The 24,156-nt window shown below is 37.6% G+C and overlaps 2 protein-coding genes across 2 annotated transcripts; one reads left to right on the forward strand and one right to left on the reverse strand.

Annotated features, from left to right (window-relative positions):
- Nucleotides 1-2,603: 2,603 nt before the first annotated feature.
- Nucleotides 2,604-13,742, reverse strand: LOC146576350 (myosin heavy chain, fast skeletal muscle-like). The gene is made up of 41 exons (XM_085271536.1): nt 13,719-13,742; nt 13,340-13,379; nt 12,983-13,205; nt 12,704-12,847; nt 12,415-12,571; nt 12,233-12,260; nt 12,044-12,155; nt 11,874-11,966; nt 11,729-11,792; nt 11,514-11,612; nt 11,329-11,432; nt 11,037-11,175; nt 10,804-10,922; nt 10,540-10,689; nt 10,287-10,457; nt 9,858-10,164; nt 9,632-9,705; nt 9,456-9,543; nt 9,249-9,366; nt 9,007-9,130; nt 8,779-8,915; nt 8,420-8,675; nt 7,993-8,235; nt 7,702-7,878; nt 7,464-7,609; nt 7,078-7,168; nt 6,601-6,990; nt 6,369-6,495; nt 6,111-6,229; nt 5,719-5,915; nt 5,455-5,638; nt 5,209-5,374; nt 4,860-4,984; nt 4,448-4,756; nt 4,184-4,387; nt 3,977-4,102; nt 3,719-3,889; nt 3,504-3,608; nt 3,318-3,413; nt 2,938-3,069; nt 2,604-2,747 (listed from the first exon to the last, which is right to left on the reverse strand). Exons 3-41 carry the CDS (start codon nt 13,184-13,186, stop codon nt 2,730-2,732), a joined length of 5,814 nt encoding a protein of 1,937 aa, XP_085127662.1. The 5' UTR covers nt 13,187-13,205; nt 13,340-13,379; nt 13,719-13,742; the 3' UTR covers nt 2,604-2,729.
- A 2,445-nt stretch (nt 13,743-16,187) lies between these two features.
- On the forward strand, nt 16,188-23,565 carry xab2 (XPA binding protein 2). The gene is made up of 19 exons (XM_085271550.1): nt 16,188-16,314; nt 16,567-16,715; nt 16,874-16,997; nt 17,105-17,302; nt 17,632-17,766; nt 17,868-18,032; nt 18,192-18,336; nt 18,446-18,597; nt 18,716-18,835; nt 18,946-19,077; nt 19,408-19,539; nt 19,654-19,767; nt 19,875-20,037; nt 20,135-20,325; nt 21,347-21,469; nt 21,559-21,730; nt 22,015-22,141; nt 22,270-22,379; nt 22,479-23,565. The coding sequence occupies exons 1-19, from the start codon at nt 16,279-16,281 to the stop codon at nt 22,538-22,540; spliced, it is 2,550 nt and encodes an 849-aa protein (XP_085127676.1). The 5' UTR covers nt 16,188-16,278; the 3' UTR covers nt 22,541-23,565.
- Nucleotides 23,566-24,156: the final 591 nt, after the last annotated feature.

Genomic DNA, 24,156 nt, shown 5'->3' on the forward strand with positions numbered 1-24,156 from the left:
TATAGCCCAGAAAAAACGTATAGTATAGCTTTTATTTTGGAAAGAGCCATTTCTCTGTAATAAACTGTCAAAGTGTGATTCCTGGATCAGATAGATTTATTTTTTTTATTATTTTGTTGTTTCAGCAACATTAAATTTAAAAACTACTTTTGAGTTAAATATATATTTATAATTTTAATAAATGACAAATTAAAAAGGCATGAACATTTTTTTGTATCGAAAAAATATCGAACCATCTGGAACAAAGCATCTGGAACCTTGCTACATACTGCGAAACCAGTTGTGGTGCCAAGGTAGGTAAATTTGTTCTCTCTGCCTTGTGAGCATTCACTGGGCACAGAGTGCAGATCCAGTTTACTCCGCCTTCATTACAGAGAATTAGACATAAAAGTAGTGATGTTTTAGTTTTGTGAAAAACATGGCCAAACACTTTCATGGTTTAAAAAAATATGAAAACACTTTTTTCCCATACTTGTTGAATAGAAACATTATTTTGTGCTGATATTTCAGACCCAAAGAGTTTTTGAAATCTGCATAAAATTGCATTCTAAATTACTTTTTGATTACTTTAAATACTCAGTTTTAAAGTTCTGCTAAAAGTTTAAATAAAAAGATTAGTATTGCTGAACTGCAAAATATTTTGGGTGCAGTATAATAGAATAGCTTTAGTGTTTTTATTTTTCTTTTGTATGAAGTTATACAATATGCAGCAAGAGATTAAAAAAACAGTTTTACTGATTATAAAATAGACTATATAGGATTCATATTGGCAGATATCCAAATTTATGATATCTGTATCGGTATTGGACATAAATAAGTGGTATCGTATCATCTCTAATATATATATACATATATATATATATATATATATATATATATATATATATATATATATATATATATATATATATATATATATATATATGTATGTGTGTGTGTGTGTGTGTGTGTGTGTGTATACACATGTATATACTAAATACACACTAAATTATACACTAAATGTATTTTCTTAGGCATCCACATTAAGGGGATTCCAAGAGGATTATGGTGGAGTTAGTTGGGTCGAGTGAAAGAACTCATGCATACATATTGGTTTACTGGCTTTAATTACCGGTTTGCTTTTATAGAAATACAACATCATCAACCTTAAATTACTGCATGTTTAATATGGTCATGAGATGTGCTGTGGGGGAGATATCAGATTTTATTTGGATCCAGTATGACTTATTTGATGACTTGTCAAATTTTTAGTCGAGGTAAGCTGCACAGCATGATTAAAAATAGAAAGGCCTGGGAGGCCTTATGTGTCAGTAAGCATAAACAGATGACGGAGGCTTCTGGAGTACATATAAGGTGGTCCATGGCCCTGTGTGATTGGCTTATTTAATCAGTAATGTGTGGCTTGTGTTATAACCACATTCACATGCCCAGGTTTACTTTGTGACAGACACAGTGATTCGTGTAACAAATTAATTTAGAATGCATTACTCATACTGTAAGTGTTTGAAGAAACCTTTGGGAAATGTTTTGGCATGCATGTTTTAGCTGTGTTTCCTTGCTACAGTAAAAAGACAATTTTATTTATGTACTGCTCATGTTTGCCAGCAGCTCCAAAATGCTTTGCTTCAATGGAGATAGTAGACAGTATGGCATGCTTAACTTTCCACAGTCAGAGCCTTAGTGATTAGTCTTAGCCTTAGTGATTTAGAGAGAATTAAATGTATAAGAAGTTAAATACTTTCGGTTATAACAGTATTACATCAAAGATACAGCTTTATGTTCACTTGCAGTTCCTTGAAATTGAACTTTTAGTAAGTGTACTGTAGATTTCCGTTTGTATTTTTTTTATTGCCTTGCCTTTTTTAACTGAGCTGGATACCATCCCAGAGCAATGCAAGTGTGGGAAAAACTATCCAGACGAAAACATATGATGGCTTTTTGGCATTTGTTGTTAAATGTACCCATTAAAGTTTGGTTACAAGACGCATTTGGACATCTTATTATCAACACACACTAGTCTGTATGAAGAAATATTTTTATAACTGAAAATAGTGTGGAAGTAAGAAGCCAAAATAAGGCATCATCAGCTTAATTTGAGTGTGAATACTATAGAGTCTACAATAAGAACTAACTAAAGACTTGAGGGTCAGGCCTAGGAGCCATAATTGGCCCGACAATTACTCTAATACGGCCGATGGGACGGGTCTGGAAAAAACGAAGGACAGCATAAAGTTTGGACTTTTAACTCTATTTTATAAGTTTTACAATATTCCTAAGGAGGACCTCCTTTATTACCATTCATACTACACCATGGTCATTATATGATAATGTCTGTGTATATATTTACTATGAGCATTCATCACATACAAATAAAATATTTAATTCATACTATGTATTAACACCGAAAGCCTTTTTAATGGCTATGGAAGTAAATGTTGACAAATGTTAACCCAGCTATCTCTAATGCAAAAAGCTTTTGGAAACACTCAGCAAAAGGGCTGTCCTAATTAACCAGGACAATGTCCTAATTCATAATTATTCTGAGGAAGCTACTGTGTCAGACATTGCGTATCGAAATGTGACTTTCATAGAATAGACAGTAAATGATGCTGAATAAATATCATTAAATCATAATTTAAGATTTTATTGAATTAATACATTATCAGCTGTCAGTTCAACAGGTAGTTCATATTTTATGAACACTGTCAAAAGATTCCAAAAGATGTCTCTTATTCAGCCTTTTCACCCTGGAAAAAATGATGGAAAACATAATTATTCAACACATATTAAAAACTCTGGTCCCATGTGGTGTTGCACTATTGTCTACACCTTAAATTAAAGGTCTATATACTAGTAAATTAATACTTTGGGATACTATAAAGAACAAAACCAGTAAACAAAGGTACATTTTGTGTAAAATCAAATTAAATGAATTACCTTTCCAGCATCACGGCTCTTGGCTCTCAGTTTGTTAACCTGAGATTCAGCAATGTCAGCACGCTCCTGAGCTTCCTCCATCTCATGCTGGACCTTTCGCAGTCTGGACATGTGGGTGTTGGCCTGTTCCTCCTGTTCAGTGTTACAGTATGTTGCATTGTTTAAAAAATATCTGATCATACAGCAGGTAAAATAAGCTTTGAACTTGTCACCCATTTTCAAAGTAAATATATTTCTAAAAGTGCTATTGACATGAAATTCTCATGAGATGTTGGTCCCTTTTGCATCTCTCTTTCTTTATGTGTTTGATAATTTCTGCCTGTGTCATTTCTCATGAAGTTGTGCTTCCCATATGTAAAATCAAAAACTATTTTACTCACAGCGTCCTCAGCCTGTCTCTTGTAAGCCTTGACTTTGAGCTGCAGTTTGTCCACCAGATCCTGAAGTCTCACCACATTCTTCTTGTCCTCCTCAGTCTGTATAGATAAAAAACTGTTACTGCTGGCAAGAGAAGAAAGAGTTTAGGGACTTGAATAAGGTGAATATTTATATAAATGTGTAATCACCTGGTAAGTGAGCTCCTTCACTCTCCTCTCATATTTGCGGACTCCTTTAACAGCATCAGCTCCACGTCTTTGCTCAGCTTCAACTTCACCTTCCAATTCACGGACCTTAAATGCCATGTTAAAAATAAATGTTAGAGTAGAGAGAAAAATGAGTTCTTATGAGAGAATCAAAGTGTTACACTTAATAATAGCTGGACTTTATATAGAGTACATACCCTGGACTCCAGTTTCTGGAGCTGCTTCTTGCCACCCTTCAGGGCGAGGTTCTCTGCCTCATCCAGACGGTGCTGCAGGTCCTTGACTGTGACCTCCAGGTTCTTCTTCATCCTCTCCAGGTGAGCACTGGTGTCCTGCTCCTTCTTCAGCTCCTCAGCCATCATGGCAGCCTGAAAGTATGGGTGGTGTTGGCATTATTGATCAAGCATGAACAAGAATTTTGAAAAGAAAAGAAGGCTTGTAAAGTAATAACTTACATCAGTGATAGCCTTTTTGGCCTTCTCCTCAGCATTTCTTGCTTCCTGAACTGCATCATCCACCTCACCCTGAACCTGGACAAAGTCAGCCTCCAGCTTCTTCTTGGTGTTCAAAAGACTGGTGTTCTGAATGAAAGAGAACAGTTTTAATGATGTGATTCTCACTCTCTTATATCTCAAAGTTCTTGTAAAATAATGAATACCAACCTGAGAGTGAAGCAGTCCAACACGCTCACTAGCATCAACCAACTCCTGCTCAGCTACTTTGCGTCCTCTCTCTGTCTGCTCCAGAGCGACTCTCAACTCTTCGATTTCAGCTACCATGAGACCATTTCTGCGCTCCACCATGGCGACCTGCTCCTTCATGTCTTCCTGTCCTCTGAGAGCATCATCCAGGTGCAGTTGGGCATCCTGATTAAATAAATAAATAAATAACCATTTTATTTTTTAACAAATCATCTACCAACTCACCTTGAGCTGTCCTTGGACATTCCTCAGTTGTTTCTGGGCCTCAGCAGCCTGTCTATTGGCATGGCTCAGCTGAATCTCCATCTCATTCAGGTCTCCCTCCATCTTCTTCTTGACTCTCAGGGCATCATTCCTGCTCCTGACCTCAGCATCAAGAGTGCTCTGCATGGAGTCAATCACCCTCTGGCTGTTCCTCTTGATCTGCTCCATCTCCTCGTCCTTCTCTGCCAGCTTCCTGTCAATCTCACCTTTCACCTGGTTTAGCTCAAGCTGAATACGAAGGATCTTGGCCTCCTCGTGCTCCAGAGTTCCCTTTAAATGATTTAAACAGCTATGTTAAAAAAATCATTTCAACATAAAGTTGATAAAACATGTTTTCCTTTGCTTTCTTTCAAAGTCAATTTCTATAAAATACCTCAGCTTCCTCCAGAGCTGTCTGAATTTCAGACTTCTCAGTCTCAACAGTCTTCTTGGCCTTTTCCAGCTCATGGATGGTCTTTCCTGTTTCACCAATCTGCTCAGTCAGATCTGAGATCTCCTCTACAGCATAAGAATAAAAAATGAATAAGAATAAAACAGCACTTTGAAAGTAATATTTGTTCTTAAATTTCAGACCACACAGCAATTAGAGTTAGATTCAAAATCTCACAGAATCTTCCGAAATACAGTTTTCAAACAGATAACATTTACATGGGTTCTATAAAGTACATTTATAAAGGTCAGAGGATAACCCTCATAAGATATAATTTTATTTATTGACATACGCTGCAAGTTCTTGTTCTCTCTCTTCATGGTCTCAAGATGATCCAGAGCCTCTTCATATGAGTTCTTCATCTTGAACAACTCAGTGCTGAGAGAACGAGCCTCCTTTTGGGCTCCTTCCAGCTCTGCCTGGTTCTCCTCATACTTCTGCTTCCATTCTGCCAGGACCTATGTTAATATAGGTTAATTAGTTGGTTGTTATTATACCTGTATGTTTATTTTGATGATATGTTATGTTTAAACTTTACTTTATCAAAGTTCCTCTGCTTCTTGTCAAGGTTGGCAGCCAGAGCATTAGCTCTCTCCACATCAATCATGAGGTCCTCCACCTCACCCTGCAGCCTCTGCTTGGTCTTTTCCAGTGAGGCACACTTGGAGTTCACAGCCTCAATGGATTCCTCAGCCTCCTGCAGGCGCTGGGCAAGCTTTTTCCTATCGTTTAAATAATTTTGTAGTTGTTTAATGAAAAAACTGTGAAACCCAATTAGGACAATGAAAGTATCATGACTTACTTGGCCTCCTCCAGCTCCTCAGTTCGCTGGATAGCATCAGTCTCATATTTGGATCGCCACTGAGCCACCTCACTGTTGGCCTTGGACATTCCTCGCTGCAGCTCAGCCTTGGCCTCCTGCTCCTCCTCAAACTGCTCTCTGAGCAGATCACAGTCATGACGTGCTGACTGAACAGCATGAGCAAGAGCATTCTTGGCCTGTTGAATACACAATCAATGTCAGATGGACAACTTTAATGTTTAAGTCAATCTTAAAGTCTAATGCTGAGAGGATGAGATATTTAAATGGTAACAACTAGGAACCAAATTAGAGGACAGCCCAGCTGATTTAAAACTTATGTGTTTAAATTAGTAAGTGCTATGACAAAAAAGAAGACAGGAAATAGTTCAGACCTTCACTTCCTCCTCAACGTGTCTCTTCAGTTCCTCAGTCTGCTGAGTGAAGGCCTGCTTGCCCCTTGTGAGCTGAGAAACAAGAGCTTCTTTCTCCTCAAGCTGCCTAGAATACTCACCTGTAATTAACACACATGTACTAAGCTCAGGTTATTTAATTTCCCCCACTGATTGTTTGTTGCTTTTGGTCACCTATGTGTGAATGTGCAAAACTGATAACGCCACCAAAAGACTGTTTCTTTGTTATACATCACTTACCATTCTCTGTTTGAAGTCTCGCCTTCTGGGCATTAATGTCATTCAGCTGACGAACATTCTCATCATTTTTGGCTTTGAGTTCACTTAGTTGATCCTCAAGAGTCCTGCACATTTTCTCCAAGTTGCCCTGTCACCAAGTAATGCCATATCCATGTTAACAGTTAATGAGCTGCTTTGGCGGTCCTGAAAAGTAAAAAAGAAAAAATCTGTTCTCTATAAATACTGTCCGCACCTTTGCTTTAGCAACAGCCTCCATGTTGCTGGAGAGGTCATCAATCTCCATCTTGTACTCGCTCTTCTCTTTCTCCAGCTTCTGTTTGACACGCTGGAGGTTGTCGATCTGCTCTCCGAGCTCTGCAACAGTGTCAGCCTGCTTCTTACGGAGAGCTGCTGCAGTAGCTTCATGCTGCAGAGTTGATTCCTCAAGATCACGACGCAGTTTCTGGAACTCAGCCTCTCGCTTCTTGTTCATCTCAATCTGAGCAGCTGTTGCTCCACCAGCTTCCTCGAGCCTCTCGCTGATCTCTTCAAGCTCCCTGGAGAGGTCGGCTCTCTGCTTCTCTACCTTAGCCCGAGCTGCCCTCTCAGCCTCAATCTCCTCTTCCAGCTCCTCAATACGAGCCTAGTGCAATGACAATATGAAAAGGACATTACCCATTGAACATGCTTTAAATTCAGTGAATATATTATTGAGTTATAACAGTGTTACCTGCAGTTCTTTGATCTTCTTCTGGAGTTGAGCACCAAGGGTTTGTTCATCCTCAATTTTGCTGAGAAGCTGGCTGATTTCAAAGTCCTTCCTGTAACAGGACAAGAAGAACAAATTCAGTATTATAGATTTGAACATGTAAAGAAAGCTTTGAAGTAAAGAAAGCTTACCATTTCGCTGCTACTCACAGAAACATAGTTAAGAAATGAAGTCATTGAGTGATGACATTATTGTTTGGCATTAGAGATTTGTGGACAAAGTAGGGCATAAACATGTCAGATCTTACAGCACTACATTTAGCTGCAGGTGACTTTTTGTAGTCTACATTTATGGAGTGGACGATCTAACAAACAAACTTTGCTAGTAATAACGGAAAAATGCCCTACTTCTTGATTTTCTCATCAGACTGCTGCTTGTCATTCTCCAGATCCATTATGGATTCCTGGGCCAGTTTCAGATCTCCCTCCAGCTTCCTCTTGGCTCTCTCAAGGTCCATGCGGAGCTTCTTCTCTTGCTCCAGTGAACCCTCAAGCTATAAAGTCATGTCAGTTGATTCAAGTGGTTGGAAAGACAATGATTCAATACTCTTTCCATTAAAAAGCTATATGATTATAATTTTCTTACATCATCAACTTGCTGTTCCAGCTTTGTCTTGGCCTTGGTCAGAGTGTTGACTTTGTCCTCCTCTGCCTGGAGATCATCCAGTGTTTGCTGATGGGCCTCTTGTAAGGCTTTCTTCTCCTTTGTTAACTTGGCAATGGCCTCATCCTGAGATGCCATCTCCTCTGTCAGGTTTTTCACCTAAGAATTGTACAAAGGATGTATTTAAATATAACTTAACAACTATATCTCAGGAAAGAATGAATATATTTTCATTTAGAGTCATTTTTCCTCTCAGATATAGATAAATTGAACCTTGTTTTCTGTGGCATGTTTCTCCTTCTCCACTTTGGCCAAGGTGAGCTCCAAGTCATCAATGTCCTTCTTTAGCTCAGAGCATTCATCCTCCAGCTTCCTCTTCTTGGCAGTCAGCTCAGCATTGATTTCCTCTTCATCCTCCAGTCTCTCACTTGTCTCTTTGAGTTTGGCCTCAAGCTGGATCTTGCTCTTAATGAGCCCCTCACACCTTTCTTCAGCATCAGAGAGATTGTCAACTTCCTATAATACATGGAACAGAAAACAATGTATAATTTAGTGTTGTCATGTCGTGTGTCTTGGCAGTTGCTCATTATTCATTTAAAAAAATCTACACTCTGTTGTGCCACATACACGGTCAGAATCAGCTAACATGCATACAAGAGATTATAGGCATTATATATTTGTTCTTTTGTTTATTACTTACTGCAGACACTTGAAGTTGCAGGTCATTCTTCTCCTGCAGCAGGCCGACCATCTTCTCTTCCAGTTCCTTCTTCTTAGCCAGAGCAGCAGCCAGGTCTGTCTTCATCTTCTCATAGTTCTCCTTCATGTTCTGCAACTCCTTCTCAGTCTCAGCACTCTTCAGAAGAGGCTTGATCTTGAAGTATACTTTCAGCCATGGCCAGTTCTTGACATTCATGAAAGAACGGATGTTGTACTGGATGGTGTAGATAGATTCTCTAAAAACCAAACATGAGAGTGTTACTTTTAGTGTCGTTGGGTCTTAATATGAGAAAGGAAATACAAAAGAGAATACAATAGAGTTTAGTATGACAATGTTACCTCCTCTCCATCATCTTCACAAACTCTTTCCTCATGACGTATCCTCTGCAGAGAGCCTGAGTCATGGTCACCAGCTCAGCCAGTTTCTCATCTCTCATCTCCTCAAGAGTGCCCAGCAGACCAGCTTTGAAGAACACCTATTTTGTTATGGAAAAATAATAAAATAATAACAATAAGTGCTGTGCAAATGGACACTCTATTTACGCTCATTAAAATAATGAGGTGTACCTTTGTGTGCCCAAACTTGTACTGTGTGTGATCCACATTAATGGAGCCAAGCAGCTTCTCTGAAGCTTTCTTGTTGTCAATGAACTGTCCCTCAGGGATGACGCTGGCATTCAACACTTTGTATCTTCAAGAGAGAATCATCATTTTACTCATAGGCATTTCATCTTTTGGTATGATGTTCTTCACAAAAGTGTTTTCAATAAGATAAAATTAATTTGCCACTCTTAAACTCAAATTGACACCTCTGCTTGAAGTCACCATAGAGGATTCTGCTGGGGAAACCCTTTCTGCAGATTCTGATGCCCTCCAGTACACCGTTACACCTCAGCTGGTGGATGACCAGGGCGTTCTCCATAAGACCTGAGAGTCAGAAATTGATAATGTTTCAAAACTTTATTTATGTCACTGTGTAATGTGTTGAGCAGTCAGTAGGACTGTGGGGGTTTTACCTGGGGTCTTTGACTCATTGGGAATCAGGCAACGGACAAAGTGAGGATGAGTGCTTCTTAAGTTGGTCATCAGCTTGGCCAGATTCTCCTGTAGATCAACATCATTAGATAGTAGGTTAATAATATTTAAATATGAGTAAAAAATTATTTTTCCTGCAATACAAATCTATACATACTCTGAAAAGAGCAGACACAGTCTGAAAGGAACCACCCTTCTTCTTACCACCTTTTTTGCCACCCCCAGCAGCCTCTGTTTTCATAAATAGTAAATTTCATTATTGGAATTTAATGAATATTTTTCACAGTATACATATTAGTCTACAGTATGCACATTATAGTTATTAGACAGATACATACTATCTGTACTGGACACAGGAGTTTGTGAGCACTTTTGTTTCTTACCATCAGCTCCAGCATGGGCTGCATATAGGAGGGCCAACAGTTTGTTTGAAGACTTCTGGTAGAGCTGCACAACTGAGTCATTCAGTGGGTCCTTGTTCTTGTCCAGCCAGCCAGTGATATTGTAGTCCACTGTACCAGCATAGTGAACCAGGGAGAAGTGTGCCTCAGCCTTGCCCTTTGCAGGCTTTGGCTTCTCAAAACATTTGGTCTTGCCAAGATGCTGATCGTGCAGCTTGTTCTTGAACGTTGTGTCAGAGGCCTTGGGAAACATGCACTCCTCTTCAAGGATGGAGAAGATGCCCATTGGCTGAGAAAATGGCACATGTCATATTAAAATTTCAACAGAGATAACATATGCAACATATGTTACATAATATATTAATATTTTATGGAGGTAGCATGTACATTTCTTCCTGAGCAGCTGTTTACCTTCTCAATAAGCTCAATGCAGGCAGCCAAGTCCATACCAAAGTCAATGAACTCCCATTCAATGCCTTCTTTCTTGTACTCCTCTTGCTCCAGGACAAACATGTGATGGTTGAAAAACTGTTGCAGTTTCTCATTGGTGAAGTTGATGCAGAGTTGCTCCAAGCTGTTGAACTGTAATAGTACAAAGGTATTTAATTTCATAGCAAAAGAGTGTTTTTCTTCAAAAATACTCAAATATTCCTTAGGCGCTTACATCAAAGATCTCAAACCCAGCGATATCCAGCACTCCAATGAAGAACTGTCTGGGCTGCTTTGTGTCCAGCATCTCATTGATACGGATAACCATCCACAAGAACATTTTCTCATATACGGATTTGCACAGAGCCGAGACAGCATTGTTGACCTGGAATAAGAGAATTTTAATTTGTTTTTCTCAAAAATAAATAAATGAATAGATAGATAATAGTATATGTTCATATGTCAAAATGCAAATATTTTAAAACTTTTACTCACTTACCTGTTGGACGGTCTGACCTTTAGTCACCATCTCATTGCCAACTTTAACTCTTGGGTAGCACAGCGCCTTCAGCATGTCAGCTGAGTTCAGACCCATGAGGTAGGCGATTTTATCAGCCACTGATTGATAAATAGAAATTTAATGCTTTTGGTCAACTGGAAAATATTTAGTTAGCCCAAGTTAGACTCTAATCTTCTGTGAATCAACAGATTTAGTAGATTTTTCTCATTTACCCTCAGTGCCATCAGGTTCAGCCTGCTCCTCACGCTGCTTCTGCTTGAATTTCATGTTGCCATGATGCATCACAGCACCAGTCAGCTTGTAGATTCCCACCTTTTCCTCAGCAGTGAAGCCCAAGATGTCAATTGCAGTCTGAATTGCACATAAAAGGTATTAATTAACATTGTGATATTTTTGTCCTCTCTCTCTCTCTCTCTCTCTCTCTCTCTCTCTCTCTCTCTCTCTATATATATATATATATATATATATATATATATATATATTTGCAGTGAACTGAGTCTTTACATCTGTTGCAATGAACTCCTCCACATCATTAATGCTTTTGACAGTCACTTCACCCTGACTGATCATTGGATAGTCAAAGGGATTTGTGGTGATCAGAAGAGCCTCTGAAAGACCAGAAGAAATGCATAAATAAATGTTATGAAACTAAATTCAGCTTCATGGTACAAATAGCTGTCAGTACCTACCCAGGAGCTCAGGCTTGTGGCCTGTCATCAGCTGATAGAAGATATGGTAGCTCCTCTCAGCAGACAACTGGAAGGTGACACGGGACTTCTCCAGCAGATCTAAGACCAAAAATTCAGTGTCAGACAAAAGCATGCAGATTTCATAACATCAGACAGCAACAGTGAATAAAATGTAAAAAATAAATAAATAAATAAAAAAAATAAAAATAGCTTACATGTTTCAATATCAGCTGAAGCCAGCTTGCCAGTGGTTGCAAAATGAATTCTGATAAATTTACCCTAAACATATCAGATTTAAATTAACAGTTATTTTGACAGTTTGCTTTAAAACCTGTTATTTTTTTCTGTTCCAACACTTACAAAGCGAGAGGAGTTGTCATTCCTCACAGTCTTGGCATTACCATATGCCTCCAGCAGTGGGTTAGCTGCAATGATTTGATCTTCCAGGGAACCCTAGAAAAATTATGTTACACATTTGTTGGTATATTGTAAAAACTTTACTTACTTTTTCCAAATAAAAGCAGTTATACCTGCATCTTGCCAGGTGTAGGCTCTGCCTTCTTGGATCCAGTCATTGCAATTATTGCGAAGTACTGGATGACACGCTTAGTGTTGACAGTCTTTCCTGCACCAGATTCTCCGCTGGTTAAAGAAAGAGTTGAATTGAGTTTTATTGTGTTTTTTCATATGTGACATTCATTTATTGGTATATTACTTACGTGATGAGGATAGACTGGTTCTCACGATCTGAAAAGAACAAATACTTAAATTAATTGTTAATTTAAAACCACAAATGATCAAATACATATATATATATATATATATATATATATATATATATATATATATATATACATACATACATATATACACTTAGTATATCCCCTAAAATAAGACATACCAGTGAGCATGAACTGATAGGCATTATCAGAGATGGAAAAGATGTGGGGTGGAGCCTCAATCCTCTTTTTGCCCCTGTATGCCACGACAACCTGAGCATCATACACAGGAAGCCACTTGTAGGGATTCACGACGACACAGAAGAGGCCGGAATAAGTCTGGAAAGCAGAGTAAGTTCACAAATGTCATTGTGTCCACACTGAACATCTTTATCATTGTAATGAGTTCTCTCCAGTACTGAAAAGTAGAGATCAGAAAACACCATTATTAAATGTTTGTTAAACACTTACATAGATCATCCATGATGCAAAACGCTCTTTGAGGTTAAACAGCACGGCAGGCTCATTGAGGTGGGTCATCATGGCCATGTCCTCAATTTTATCAAACTTTGGGGGATTCATGGGGTGGATGTCATCCTCTTTTACAGTGACTGTCTACATAAAAAAAAAAACAATAAAAAAATTGATAAGTACATTATTTAATATATAACGTTAATCTTATCTGTTTTCCTGAGAAAGTTGAAGGGTTATAATTGTTGAAGTTAGAATCTTTTATGAATATTCACTTACCTTTCCTTTAAGTGTCTCAACAGTGGCTTTACCACCCTCCTTCTTGACAAGTTTGCCCTTGACATACATCTCCTCAGGATCAGTCACAAAGTAAGCCGACTTGGCATCAAATGGAGCAGTCTGGGCCTCAATCCTCTCCCTTTCTGGCTTGCGGAGATAAATGGCCGCATGGCCATACTGCTCCATCTCTGCGTCTGTGCTCATTTTGGCACTTTAGTGGTAACTGACAAAAGGAGAAGGAATATGAATGAGTTGGGACATGTTTAATTGTGATATAGTTTTACATAATTTGGAAATATTTTTTAATGAACATTATTATAACCATTTGGGAGTTGTGTTATTTAACACACATCTCACCTCACTTTATCCCGACTGAGTGGCTCTGATCTGTTGTTATCTGAAGATGCATTTAAAGGTAAATATAGATGGAAGAAAACACAAAGTCAACATATTTGTACTGCTATCACCTACAGCAGTCACATCACACAGAATTTTAGTTAAGCAGTCTTGCTTGGTTGCATAATTTTTTACGGTTTTCAAACATTCAGTAATCCATACACAACATTTCAACTGTTTCATTTCAACTCTTAATCAAAGATTTAATCTATTTGATCAGTAAATCAGTAGCATTTGATATTTCCTTTCCTTTACCAGTGCTAAACTGAAAAAATGGAAGAAAGGGTACGATAAATTTGAGTAAAAGTTAATTCAGTTTAATAAACAAACAAGCACTGACCTGTTGAGGATGCCTTTCAGTTCTCCGACGAGACTGAAGTAGTTGCTTTTATACAGGCTTAAACAGCTTGGTCAGCAGCAGTCTGCCTCTCGATTTGGTCAAGCATCCTTGTCATTTAAGACCCCTCTTGTGACATATTATGTTTACTCAGCTTTTTGTGTACCAGATTTTATCTTGCTTAAATGAGAAAATAGTTCCAATACAGGAAAAGGAAAACTAAATATAAATTAATCAGTCAAGCCGGAAAATAATTTTATAGAAGTATAGTAAGATTGAAAATACAAATAAATAAATAAATAAATAGGCAAATAAAGCAGCTTCAAGTTCCTTTATTGCATGGGACATTGTATGTTCTATGTCATCCTTGTTGAATGATACAAAACGATCAAATTAAAGCCATTTTGAAAACGTAAATAATCTATTACAGGAGTTGTTGCTTTGACTTCCCTTTTTAAACCCATTACCTCTTTCCATTTGGAAAGATGTACTGAAATGTCATTGGTATTGAGTGTCATAGCTTGTCCACATTTCAGATATTTATAATACTGTAAAATGTAGTATCATTTACATGACTCAAAAACAAGAAAAGTAAACCCCTCATAGAAAATATGTCAATTTTAAAGATAATGCAATTTTATGTTGGTAATATTGTGCAATATGTTCTAAATAAGCACTGTCAATAGCTTTATTTTAGCTCATAAAAAGTGTAATGTCTAAAGTATGCACTAAAATAGATGCTACTCAATGAACATATTTTTAAGCATGGATTTTAACCAATAAATCATTAACTCAGGTAAAGTTTGAATCTTGGGAAATATTTATTTTATTTTATAGTGAGAGTTTGTCACTACTTAGCCACACCATTAAACATGTTCTTAGTACGAATGCAAATTAATTTTGGAGAAGCCTCCATGTGTTGCTGGTATACAGTTGCAGTGCATTGGCATATCTATCTGAGTGGGACTTATTATAGGTCTTATCTCAGCCTGGTTGGCAAATGTTCTTCTAGTGCTTATAAGGCAATGTGTAATACCACTTGAACTTTACGGAAAAGGCCTTACATTCAGTTTTATTAGAGGAATATGAGATGTGCCAATGTTCTGCAACTGTACACCAGGACCTCTTAGGTGCTCCTACAAAATGAATTCCCATTCCCTGGCTATGAACATGTTTAATAGTGTGGGTAAGTAGAGACAACCTTGGTCAAAGATCTTTATCCTCAAGCTACATTTGATGTTGTTTTTCTTTTTGAAATATGGTGCCCTTGATCAACTGTGTGACTTTCATTTTAAAACATTAGTAGCATAGTCCCAAAAGTAGAATAATTTATATAATCTCCCAAATGGTTGACAGCCGCCTGAATGCCACTCAGAGGAATTAACAAACAAAATGGAGAATCACAGGTTTTTTTGTCTTTAACTTGACATAGAACTATATAAATCTAACTGGGTTCATAATAACTTAAGGACTGGGATGATGTTATGATGGTGTAGATAATTATATCAGTCAAAAAGGGGAAACTGGTGTTGTTTATTAAAAGCTATAAAACATTATGGCATGTTTGCTTTTGTAAAAAACAAACAAACAAAAAAGTCCCGCAAAAATAAATAGATTTTGCTCTCTGTTTTCATTAACTGGATTTCTATTAACTTGTGTATTCACAGATCCCAAAGGTATACCTTTCTGTAACTTTTAAGTCAATAATCATAGGTGCAGGCAGGTTTCGTCACACTGTGCAATTTTTATAGCTCCTTGTAAACATATTAGATGCTTCATGTGCAACCAGAAAAAAACTATATTTGAACCAAATGTATTTATTCAGTACATTTATCCCTTGATTTTAACAAAAGGTCAGATTGAGATCATGAGAACATTTTGCAAGATGGTGTTTTCTTACAGTAGTTTATTCCTGGGGTCCTTAGAGACCCAAGTCCGTAATCATTTTACTACAGGGATTTACATGTTGATATAAGATAGCCTACACAGTATGGCCTAATGACCTGCTTAAGCACTGTACATATTTTAGGACTATTATTTGCCTTGTCCTGACAGAAAACATTTTACCAGCAGAGCTTCACTTACCATGATTTAAAGAAAACAGTTACAGAAAATGTTTCAAGACTGAAATTCAAGCATATGGCTAACCACTTTCTCAGATAGTTAAAACAATGCTTATCTGCTAGATTTTAAATGTACCTGTCATTGCATTTTTATATTGGATTTAATTTCCTTCAGTTAATAAAGTTATATTTTCCTGTGCCAAAAAGAGACACTGTTGCTGTAAATGTCAGATAAATTACTCGAAAGAAGACGTTTGATATTAAATGTAGATTTTTTTTTAGACACAATAAACAGTAAACATATTTTTCTGGGCTAATGTACGCGAGAGCTTTTCTGAACTACAAACATCGCGCCGTTTGTAGTTTTTTGTGACTCGGGCTCGTGCACTCTGGCACCGGAAGTTCCTGTGAGGGTTACACGCTTTGAGTACGCAAGCTAGTATTAGCTTGCTAAAGTTAGCATAGCTTTTATCCGGAACAGCCGCCTTTTCTGTGAAGAAATGAAAACATTAAACGGAAAAACCGATGTTATATTTGTAAGTTACACTACACCGTTTATTTCACAGAACATTTGTTAGTGTTTGTTGATTAGAGGTTTTGGGTAGCTAGCATGAACTTTAACTTTATTCTAGCTAATGTGGAAGTTTGATAAAACTTGAAATCAGAGATACGTTTTACCAAATCGACTGTGTTTACACATTTGAAACAAAGAAATGATCTTTTTATGATTTATTAACTATGAAAAATCGCTACAATAGTAACACCGCTGTTTGATTTTTGGATACTAGGAGGACGACGATCTACCTTATGAAGAGGAGATCATCAGGAATCCATATTCAGTCAAGTGCTGGATGCGTTACATCGAATTCAAACAGAATGGACCAAAATCTACCCTCAATATGATATATGAGCGGGCTCTAAAAGAACTCCCTGGCAGGTAACTAACAAGACCGTTACAACAAAATTGTGGACATTGTGCTGAGAAGCCAATAGCAACGGATAACTCAAAACCCATAGACTATACATTATTTTACAAGATTCTGTGCAGCAAGTATTTCCCGAGTGTCTAACCACCCTTCCCACTCATTTTTGCAGCTATAAGTTGTGGTACAATTATCTGAGAGAGAGGCGAAAACAAGTCAAAGGGAAATGTATCACAGAACCAGGCTATGAAGAAGTCAATAACTGTCATGAAAGGGCACTAGTGTTCATGCACAAGGTAATACCTCCTATAGAACTTGATGCTTAGCCACTTTACTCATAAAAGTAATATTTGGTCTGCAAGAGCTTTACATAAAACTAACTATTTGTCTTTGCTTAAACTAGATGCCTAGAATATGGATGGATTACTGTCAGTTCCTTGTGTCTCAATGCAAGATCACAAGAAGTCGTAGAACATTTGACCGAGCACTTAGAGCTCTTCCTGTAACTCAGCACCCACGCATCTGGCCTCTGTATCTCCGCTTTGTCCGTGACTTGCCGTTGCCTGAGACAGCCATCCGAGTGTACCGCAGGTACCTTAAGGTGAGAACATACTGCACAACCTTAAGTCCATACAGCAGCTGTCATTTAAAATGTTAAGGTGATTTCTGATTTTATTTTTGTTTTACAGGTGTCATCTTTCAAAGTGTATTCTGTGGCATAAATGTTGTCTGTAGCATCTGAAGATTCTTAGCTTGTAAGGTCTTTTGGATAACCAAAAGACCTTACAAGCATTCAATAACAAGCTTTATGGCTGATTAAGAAAGTTTTAAAAGATAGACAAGTTCCCTAATCTGTTCAGACAGAATACCTGCGAAAATATTTCTTTCTGAATGTTTAATGTCTTACTGTCTTCTCTTGATACCTTGTAGCTTTCTCCAGAAAATGCAGAGGAATACATAGACTACTTGCGGTCTGTTGGCCGCCTCGATGAAGCAGCTGTGCGGCTAGCAGCTGTTGTCAATGATGAAAACTTTGTGTCCAAAGAGGGAAAGTCTAACTATCAAGTAAGACGGGATTCTTCCAGACACTTTTCAACATTCCCGCCTTTTAAGCTAAATGAAAAGAAATCTAAAAAAAATGTTTTTCTTCTTTTTTTTTTGGACAGCTGTGGCATGAACTATGTGACCTGATCTCCCAGAATCCTGACAAGGTGACCTCTCTGAATGTAGGAGCCATCATTCGAGGAGGCCTCACTCGCTTCACAGATCAACTTGGAAAACTTTGGTGCTCCTTAGCTGACTATTACATCAGGAGTGGCCACTTTGAGAAAGTGTGTTTCCTCTGAATAGCATTAATTTTCACCCCTAATATAATTAACTAACTAAAACACATCTCTACTTTACGTTTTTTTAGGTTGAGTCATTTGCATTAAAATAATTTTTTATCTGTGAATTTGTCCAACTGTAGCCAAACATTTTTTTTTCCTCAGGCACGTGATGTCTATGAAGAGGCCATCCTTACAGTAGTCACTGTAAGGGATTTCACACAAGTATTTGACAGTTATGCTCAATTTGAGGAGAGCATGATCGCTGCTAAGATGGAAACTACAGCTGAGATGGGGCAGGATGAGGATGGTGAGTATGTGTGCATCAGTTAAACTTGATAACTGTCTTTGTTTTTATTTTTCTTTTGTTTTTTTTTTTTGTTCATGTGTACGTTACTCTTTGTTTTTTCTCCACTCAGATGACATAGACCTGGAGCTAAGACTTGCCCGCTTTGAGCAGCTCATTGCCCGGCGACCCCTCTTGTTGAACAGTGTACTCCTGAGACAGAACCCCCATAATGTTCATGAGTGGCACAAGCGGGTAAAACTGTATGACGGAAATCCACGACAGGTGGGTTTTAAATATTTTGAGAATGGCTGGGACAGTGCACAAGTCACAATATATGCATTTCACACAAAAAACTACCTTCATGTAAAGAATTACTAATAAATAGCCCTATTTTCTTCAGATCATCAACACATACACTGAGGCAGTCCAGACTATTGATCCAATGAAGGCCACAGGGAAACCTCACTCGCTCTGGGTTTTCTTTGCTAAATTCTATGAGGAAAATGAGCAGCTGGATGATGTAAGTCATTATTTAAACTTCAATTTACCTGTTTCAGATTATTTCTTATCATTATTATTATTATTATTAGTTCCCTGTGTTTACTAACTTTATTTACTAACTCAACTCAGGCGAGGACGATCTTTGAGAAGGCTACCAAGGTGAACTACAAACAGGTGGATGACCTCGCTGCAGTGTGGTGTGAATATGGAGAGATGGAACTTCGTCATGAGAATTACGAACAGGCACTACGAATTCTGAGGGTAACTGATCTGCATCATATACATCATGCACATGATCCTTTTTGGAGCCATATTTAGGAACATCTTGTGGGCATCATATATTGTTTGGGAATGACCAGTTTGTGAAATAAAGAAGACATTTGTTAGACTTGTTATTTAAATGTCTTTTGAAAGTATATTTTAAAATTAATACCTGGTAACTGAAGTTATAGGCTGTAGTTTCACTGGCACTGAGTAAAAATATTTGCAGTTGTTTACGAAGGCAGTTTTAAGCAAAGGGTGTAATATCAGTAGTTGCATCACCTTAAAAACTTATGAAACCATTTACATATTTGTATTTATTTTATTTAGAAAGCAACAGCTATCCCATCCAAGAAAGCAGAGTACTTTGATGCTTCTGAGCCTGTCCAAAACAGAGTCTACAAGTCTTTGAAGGTCTGGTCAATGCTGGCAGACTTGGAGGAAAGTCTTGGCACTTTCCAGGTATGTTCAGTAATTTTCTGTGATATGGTTTGGGACCTATATACCAGTAGTATTTGATATTGGTCTAAGAATCATTTATGTGTTAAGTCTAAGCTTTTCTCTTTTTCTCGACAGTCTACGAAAGCAGTTTATGACCGGATTATTGATCTCCGGATTGCCACTCCACAGATCATCATCAATTACGCCATGTTCCTTGAAGAGCACAACTACTTTGAGGAAAGCTTTAAAGTAATAATGTGTAGCTAATCCACTAGACCACTACTTATTTTCAAAATACAATTTGTCCTTGTCGACTGTAGCACTCTTTTTAATGGTGTTATTAATATTTCTTTCAGGCATATGAACGTGGTATCGCTCTTTTCAAGTGGCCAAATGTTTACGACATCTGGAACACTTACCTCACCAAGTTTATTGATCGATATGGGGGCAAGAAGTTGGAAAGAGCCAGAGATTTATTTGAACAGGCATTGGATGGCTGCCCAGCCAAATTTGCTAAGAGTGAATATCTTTGGTTGAATTACACTGACAAATTTAGTACATTGAAGTGCCCCCCTCCGTTATAAAATGTACTTAACCACAATGGCTTTCTTTTCAGCTATTTATCTACTGTATGCCAAGTTGGAGGAGGAGTATGGATTGGCGCGACACGCTATGGCTGTATATGAAAGAGCAACACAGGCAGTAGAAACTGAGGAGAGACATCTCATGTTTAACATCTACATCAAGAGAGCAGCTGAAATTTATGGAGTTACATATACCAGAGCAATCTACCAGAAGGCTATTGAGGTACAGTAACATTGTCCTATCTCTTGCATACAGCTGCATTATCCTTTTTAATCTTTTTTTTTTTTTTTAAATTCGAAACTCATAATTACAAGATCCGCCCTGATGTGATGCTATAAAGCTTTTTATTGTTCATTTTCCAGAATGTCATTATTCATCACAGGACTTTTCTGGCCAGAAATGAGATTTTTCCCAAATTAATTCACTTTTATGCCACTGTTGGAATATTGTAAATATATAATATATGGATTGGATTTATATAGCGCTTTTCAAGGCACCCAAAGCGCTTTACAATGCCACTATTCATTCACTCTCGCATTCACACACTGGTGGAGGCAATTTACGGTTGTAGCCACAGCTGCCCAGGGGCAGACTGACAGAGGCAAGGCTGCCATATCGCGCCATCGGCCCCTCTGGCCAACACCAGTAGGTGGTAAGGTAAAGTGTCTTGCCCAAGGACACAACGACTAGGACAGAGAGCCCGGGGATCGAACCGGTGACCTTCCGGTTACAGATACGCTTCCCAACCCCCTGAGCCACAGTCGCCCCAAAGGTCATATTACATTTATAGATCGCTAGATATGGAATTTCATTAAATTGATGAAAACTATAATCAGTGATCATGTTTATTTTAGCCACAATTGGTAAGATAATCCGTATTAGTTAAAGAGCAAAATTGATTTTATGACTGACCACATTATCATTTTGCAGATATAATAAATCTAGACAATAGTCAGCCTCTTAAAAAAACCTATTACATTGTTTTGTGTAAAGTTGTTCATACTCATGGCATTTTTATTATATGCAAAGATCAGAAGTCATATACTTAATGTAAAAAGAATAACTTGACATTCTGATGGACAAAATACTCGTTACCTTAAATTACTGAACAAAGTTGCATTACAAAATTAAACTTCCCATCACCCCTCTGCTCATGATCTGTTACTCACAAAATACACCATGTTGCATCCCTTGTTTTGGTAAATGGTTCTGTGCAGTGTTCATACAGTTTGTGTTTATCCAGGTCCTTCCTGATGAGCATGCAAGAGACATGTGTCTACGGTTTGCTGACATGGAGAGTAAACTTGGTGAGATTGATCGTGGTAGAGCAATCTACTCCTACTGCTCCCAGATCTGTGACCCAAGGGTATGTGAATTCACCCCTTCTAGTCATTTGTCTACATTTGCTTCAAAATCTTTGGTTATATTTCTTCAAATTTTTACTTGACGTTTCAGGTGACGGCTAATTTCTGGCAAACCTGGAAAGATTTTGAGATCCGCCATGGAAATGAGGACACGATTAGAGAGATGTTGAGGATCAAACGAAGTGTCCAGGCTACATACAACACACAGGTCAACTTTATGTCCTCTCAGATGCTGAAGGCCACAACAAGCTCCACAGGCACTGGTAGGAGAAGTTGGATTAACCTAAAAGTGTGCTCCATTTAGATGTAGTTACATGAATATCACTGTGTGTTATATCAGATATTGGCTATTTGATATGTTTCAATTTATAATGATATGGTTGAATGCTCCGTATTTACTCCAAATCTTGAAGGAACCTCCTAGACCTACTCAAGAATTAACGTAGGGTCATTTAGGTGTCATTTTCTATGTATTTATTTATTTGTGTGTTTTTGTTTTTTTCCAAGTGGTTCTGCATTTGTCTAACCATCTGTTTCTGGTGTCCAGTGTCAGATCTTGCTCCAGGCCAGATGGGAATTGATGATATGAAGATGTTGGAACAGAAAGCACAACAGCTTGCTGCAGAGGCTGAACAGGACAAGCCTAAACCCAAAGAGAAGATTCTCTTTGTCAGGTTTGTTCTTCATTATTTTTTAAGTTAAAAGTATCTGTAGATTTCTTTTTTTTTCTTTTTAATATAACAGAACTTCATCTTCCAAAGGAAGCTGAGGCACATGAATCCTTTTCACTTTAATTATGCAGGAGTGACACTTCTCGCAGTGAGCTGGCAGAACTTGCCAAACAAGCCAATCCTGATGAAATAGACATCGATGATGATGAGGATGAAGAAGATGAAGACCAAGGACCGGATGGTGCGTGAAAGACACAGTACAATTTTCAGAATATTTTTTGTAAACATTTTCCGATGGAGGTATTTTAATGAATTCCTCTTTTTCCTCTTGGCTTTACAGAGGTGCAGCTTGAACAGAAGAGCGTCCCTACAGCTGTTTTTGGAGGGCTTAAAGATGACTAGACAATAATTCTCTCAGACTTGTACATTTGAGTTCTACGTCCTCTTGTGGTCATTCAACTGAACTATTCATAAATGTGTAGTTTTATGGCAGCACTGGTGTTTCTGTTTGTTTTCCTTGTGGATTTGTGTAGTTTATAATATAAGATATATTCGTTTTGACCACTTGGTTTCAGTATTTCTCAAACTTGGTGCTCAAGATAACTTTTTAGTTGTATGTGTTATGAATTATTATTTGCAGTAACACAATGACTGTAATTGAAACCTGATATAGTTTGTCTGTTCTTTTTGTTTTTTTATAAAATGTAAGAAAGAAACAGTGAAAACATTTTTTAAATCCAATAAATGCAGGATCTTTCCCAAACAGGAAGTTCTACCCTAGAAAAACATGGGGGAGGAGCATGTCTCTTCAGTCATTTGAAACTTGAGCTGCGCATTCAAGCCTCACATTGTTGGCTTGAGGCTCACCAGTAGATGGGTGTCTTGTAATGCCAAGAGTTTCTGGAAAGCTTTTCTAACTTGTAGACAAATGTCACTATCCAAATCTTCATGCTGAAGTAGTACATGTACACTTAAACAGTTTCTACACTTAAATGATTTTTCCCCCCCAGTGATAAGTGCAGGATTGCTGGGCTAATTGATATTTTTGAAAGTTTTTTGCTAGTAATGTTACAAAAATGGTGGTATTTTGGGTGTATTTGAGAAGCATTTTGAATCATATTTCCACATTCTTGGCAGTGCTTTTCAGTTATGTGCAAGCAGCTCTGGCTGTGACAAATTGAATGTCTAAAACTGCCTTTGTAATCGAAGTGATAAATACCTTTAAACCTGCATCAACATTCTTCTGATTAAAAAGCTGTTTTCTTTTCAAAGTAATCTAATTAAAAGAGAAACTGAACTGCTTGATGCATTTGCTGTATAGTCCTCTAGAACTCTTGTTCTTTTATTCAGAAATGACTAGAAGCAGAACTGTAAGTAGCCAATGATGTTTGAAGAATGACTTTTGTGATTAAATATATAGAATTATTTATGCGTTTGATAGAAAAGACCTTATGCTTTGCCACCATCCCATCCAAAGGGTTAAACATATTGAGTTGGGCAAAAGGTTGTGACTGGGAATTATTGTTTCTTTTATAATTAGATTAAAATAGCTGAGAGGTAATCCTCTTACAAAGTTACTGCAGTCGAGAACTTGAAGGGCTTTTGGAACGAACATCATATGATGAGGCACTCTTAAGATTTGTTTTCCAGTGTGGATGGCAGCAGAAAACACGGGTTTAAAAGCAGATGGAAGAAATCCCTCGAGTCTCATTATAAACATCCAACAAAAAAATTTTTTTTTCCAGAATGAATTATGCCTGTTTTTATTTTAGAAACTTCTTACATAGTCTGCCAGTATGTTTGCTCTGTTCCAGTCTTTGTGCTTTGTGTGACAGTTGTTTTAAAGAGGTAATAAGATTAACATCACCATACTGTATCTACTGCTGTAGCTCTTTGTAAGGCAACGGTTATTTAATGAGATCATAATATAGCTTTTCATTGAGTTTAATATTGTTTTCGTTACTTTCACATGTTAATGGACAATTGAGGGGAACAAGTAAAAGAGTAATGCAAATACC

The sequence above is a fragment of the Mchenga conophoros genome, linkage group LG4 (assembly GCF_057382185.1).
Source record: "Mchenga conophoros isolate Kocher_MC1m ecotype Shallow Benthic linkage group LG4, M_conophoros_male_GT1.1, whole genome shotgun sequence".
In the NCBI taxonomy this organism is placed as follows: Eukaryota; Metazoa; Chordata; class Actinopteri; order Cichliformes; family Cichlidae; genus Mchenga; species Mchenga conophoros.

Excerpts from the sequence above, each read along its gene's own strand:
- LOC146576350 (XM_085271536.1), bottom strand. The coding sequence starts at position 13,186 with ATGAGCACAGACGCAGAGATGGAGCAGTATGGCCATGCGGCCATTTAT. Across the intron at positions 10,923-11,036 it reads TGAACCTGATGGCACTGAGG|TGGCTGATAAAATCGCCTAC; the intron begins GTAAATGAGAAA and ends TTTATCAATCAG. Across the intron at positions 5,916-6,110 it reads ACGTTGAGGAGGAAGTGAAG|GCCAAGAATGCTCTTGCTCA; the intron begins GTCTGAACTATT and ends TGTATTCAACAG.
- xab2 (XM_085271550.1), top strand. The coding sequence starts at position 16,279 with ATGAAAACATTAAACGGAAAAACCGATGTTATATTT. Across the intron at positions 18,337-18,445 it reads GATGGGGCAGGATGAGGATG|ATGACATAGACCTGGAGCTA; the intron begins GTGAGTATGTGT and ends TTCTCCACTCAG. Across the intron at positions 22,380-22,478 it reads TGAAGACCAAGGACCGGATG|AGGTGCAGCTTGAACAGAAG; the intron begins GTGCGTGAAAGA and ends TTGGCTTTACAG.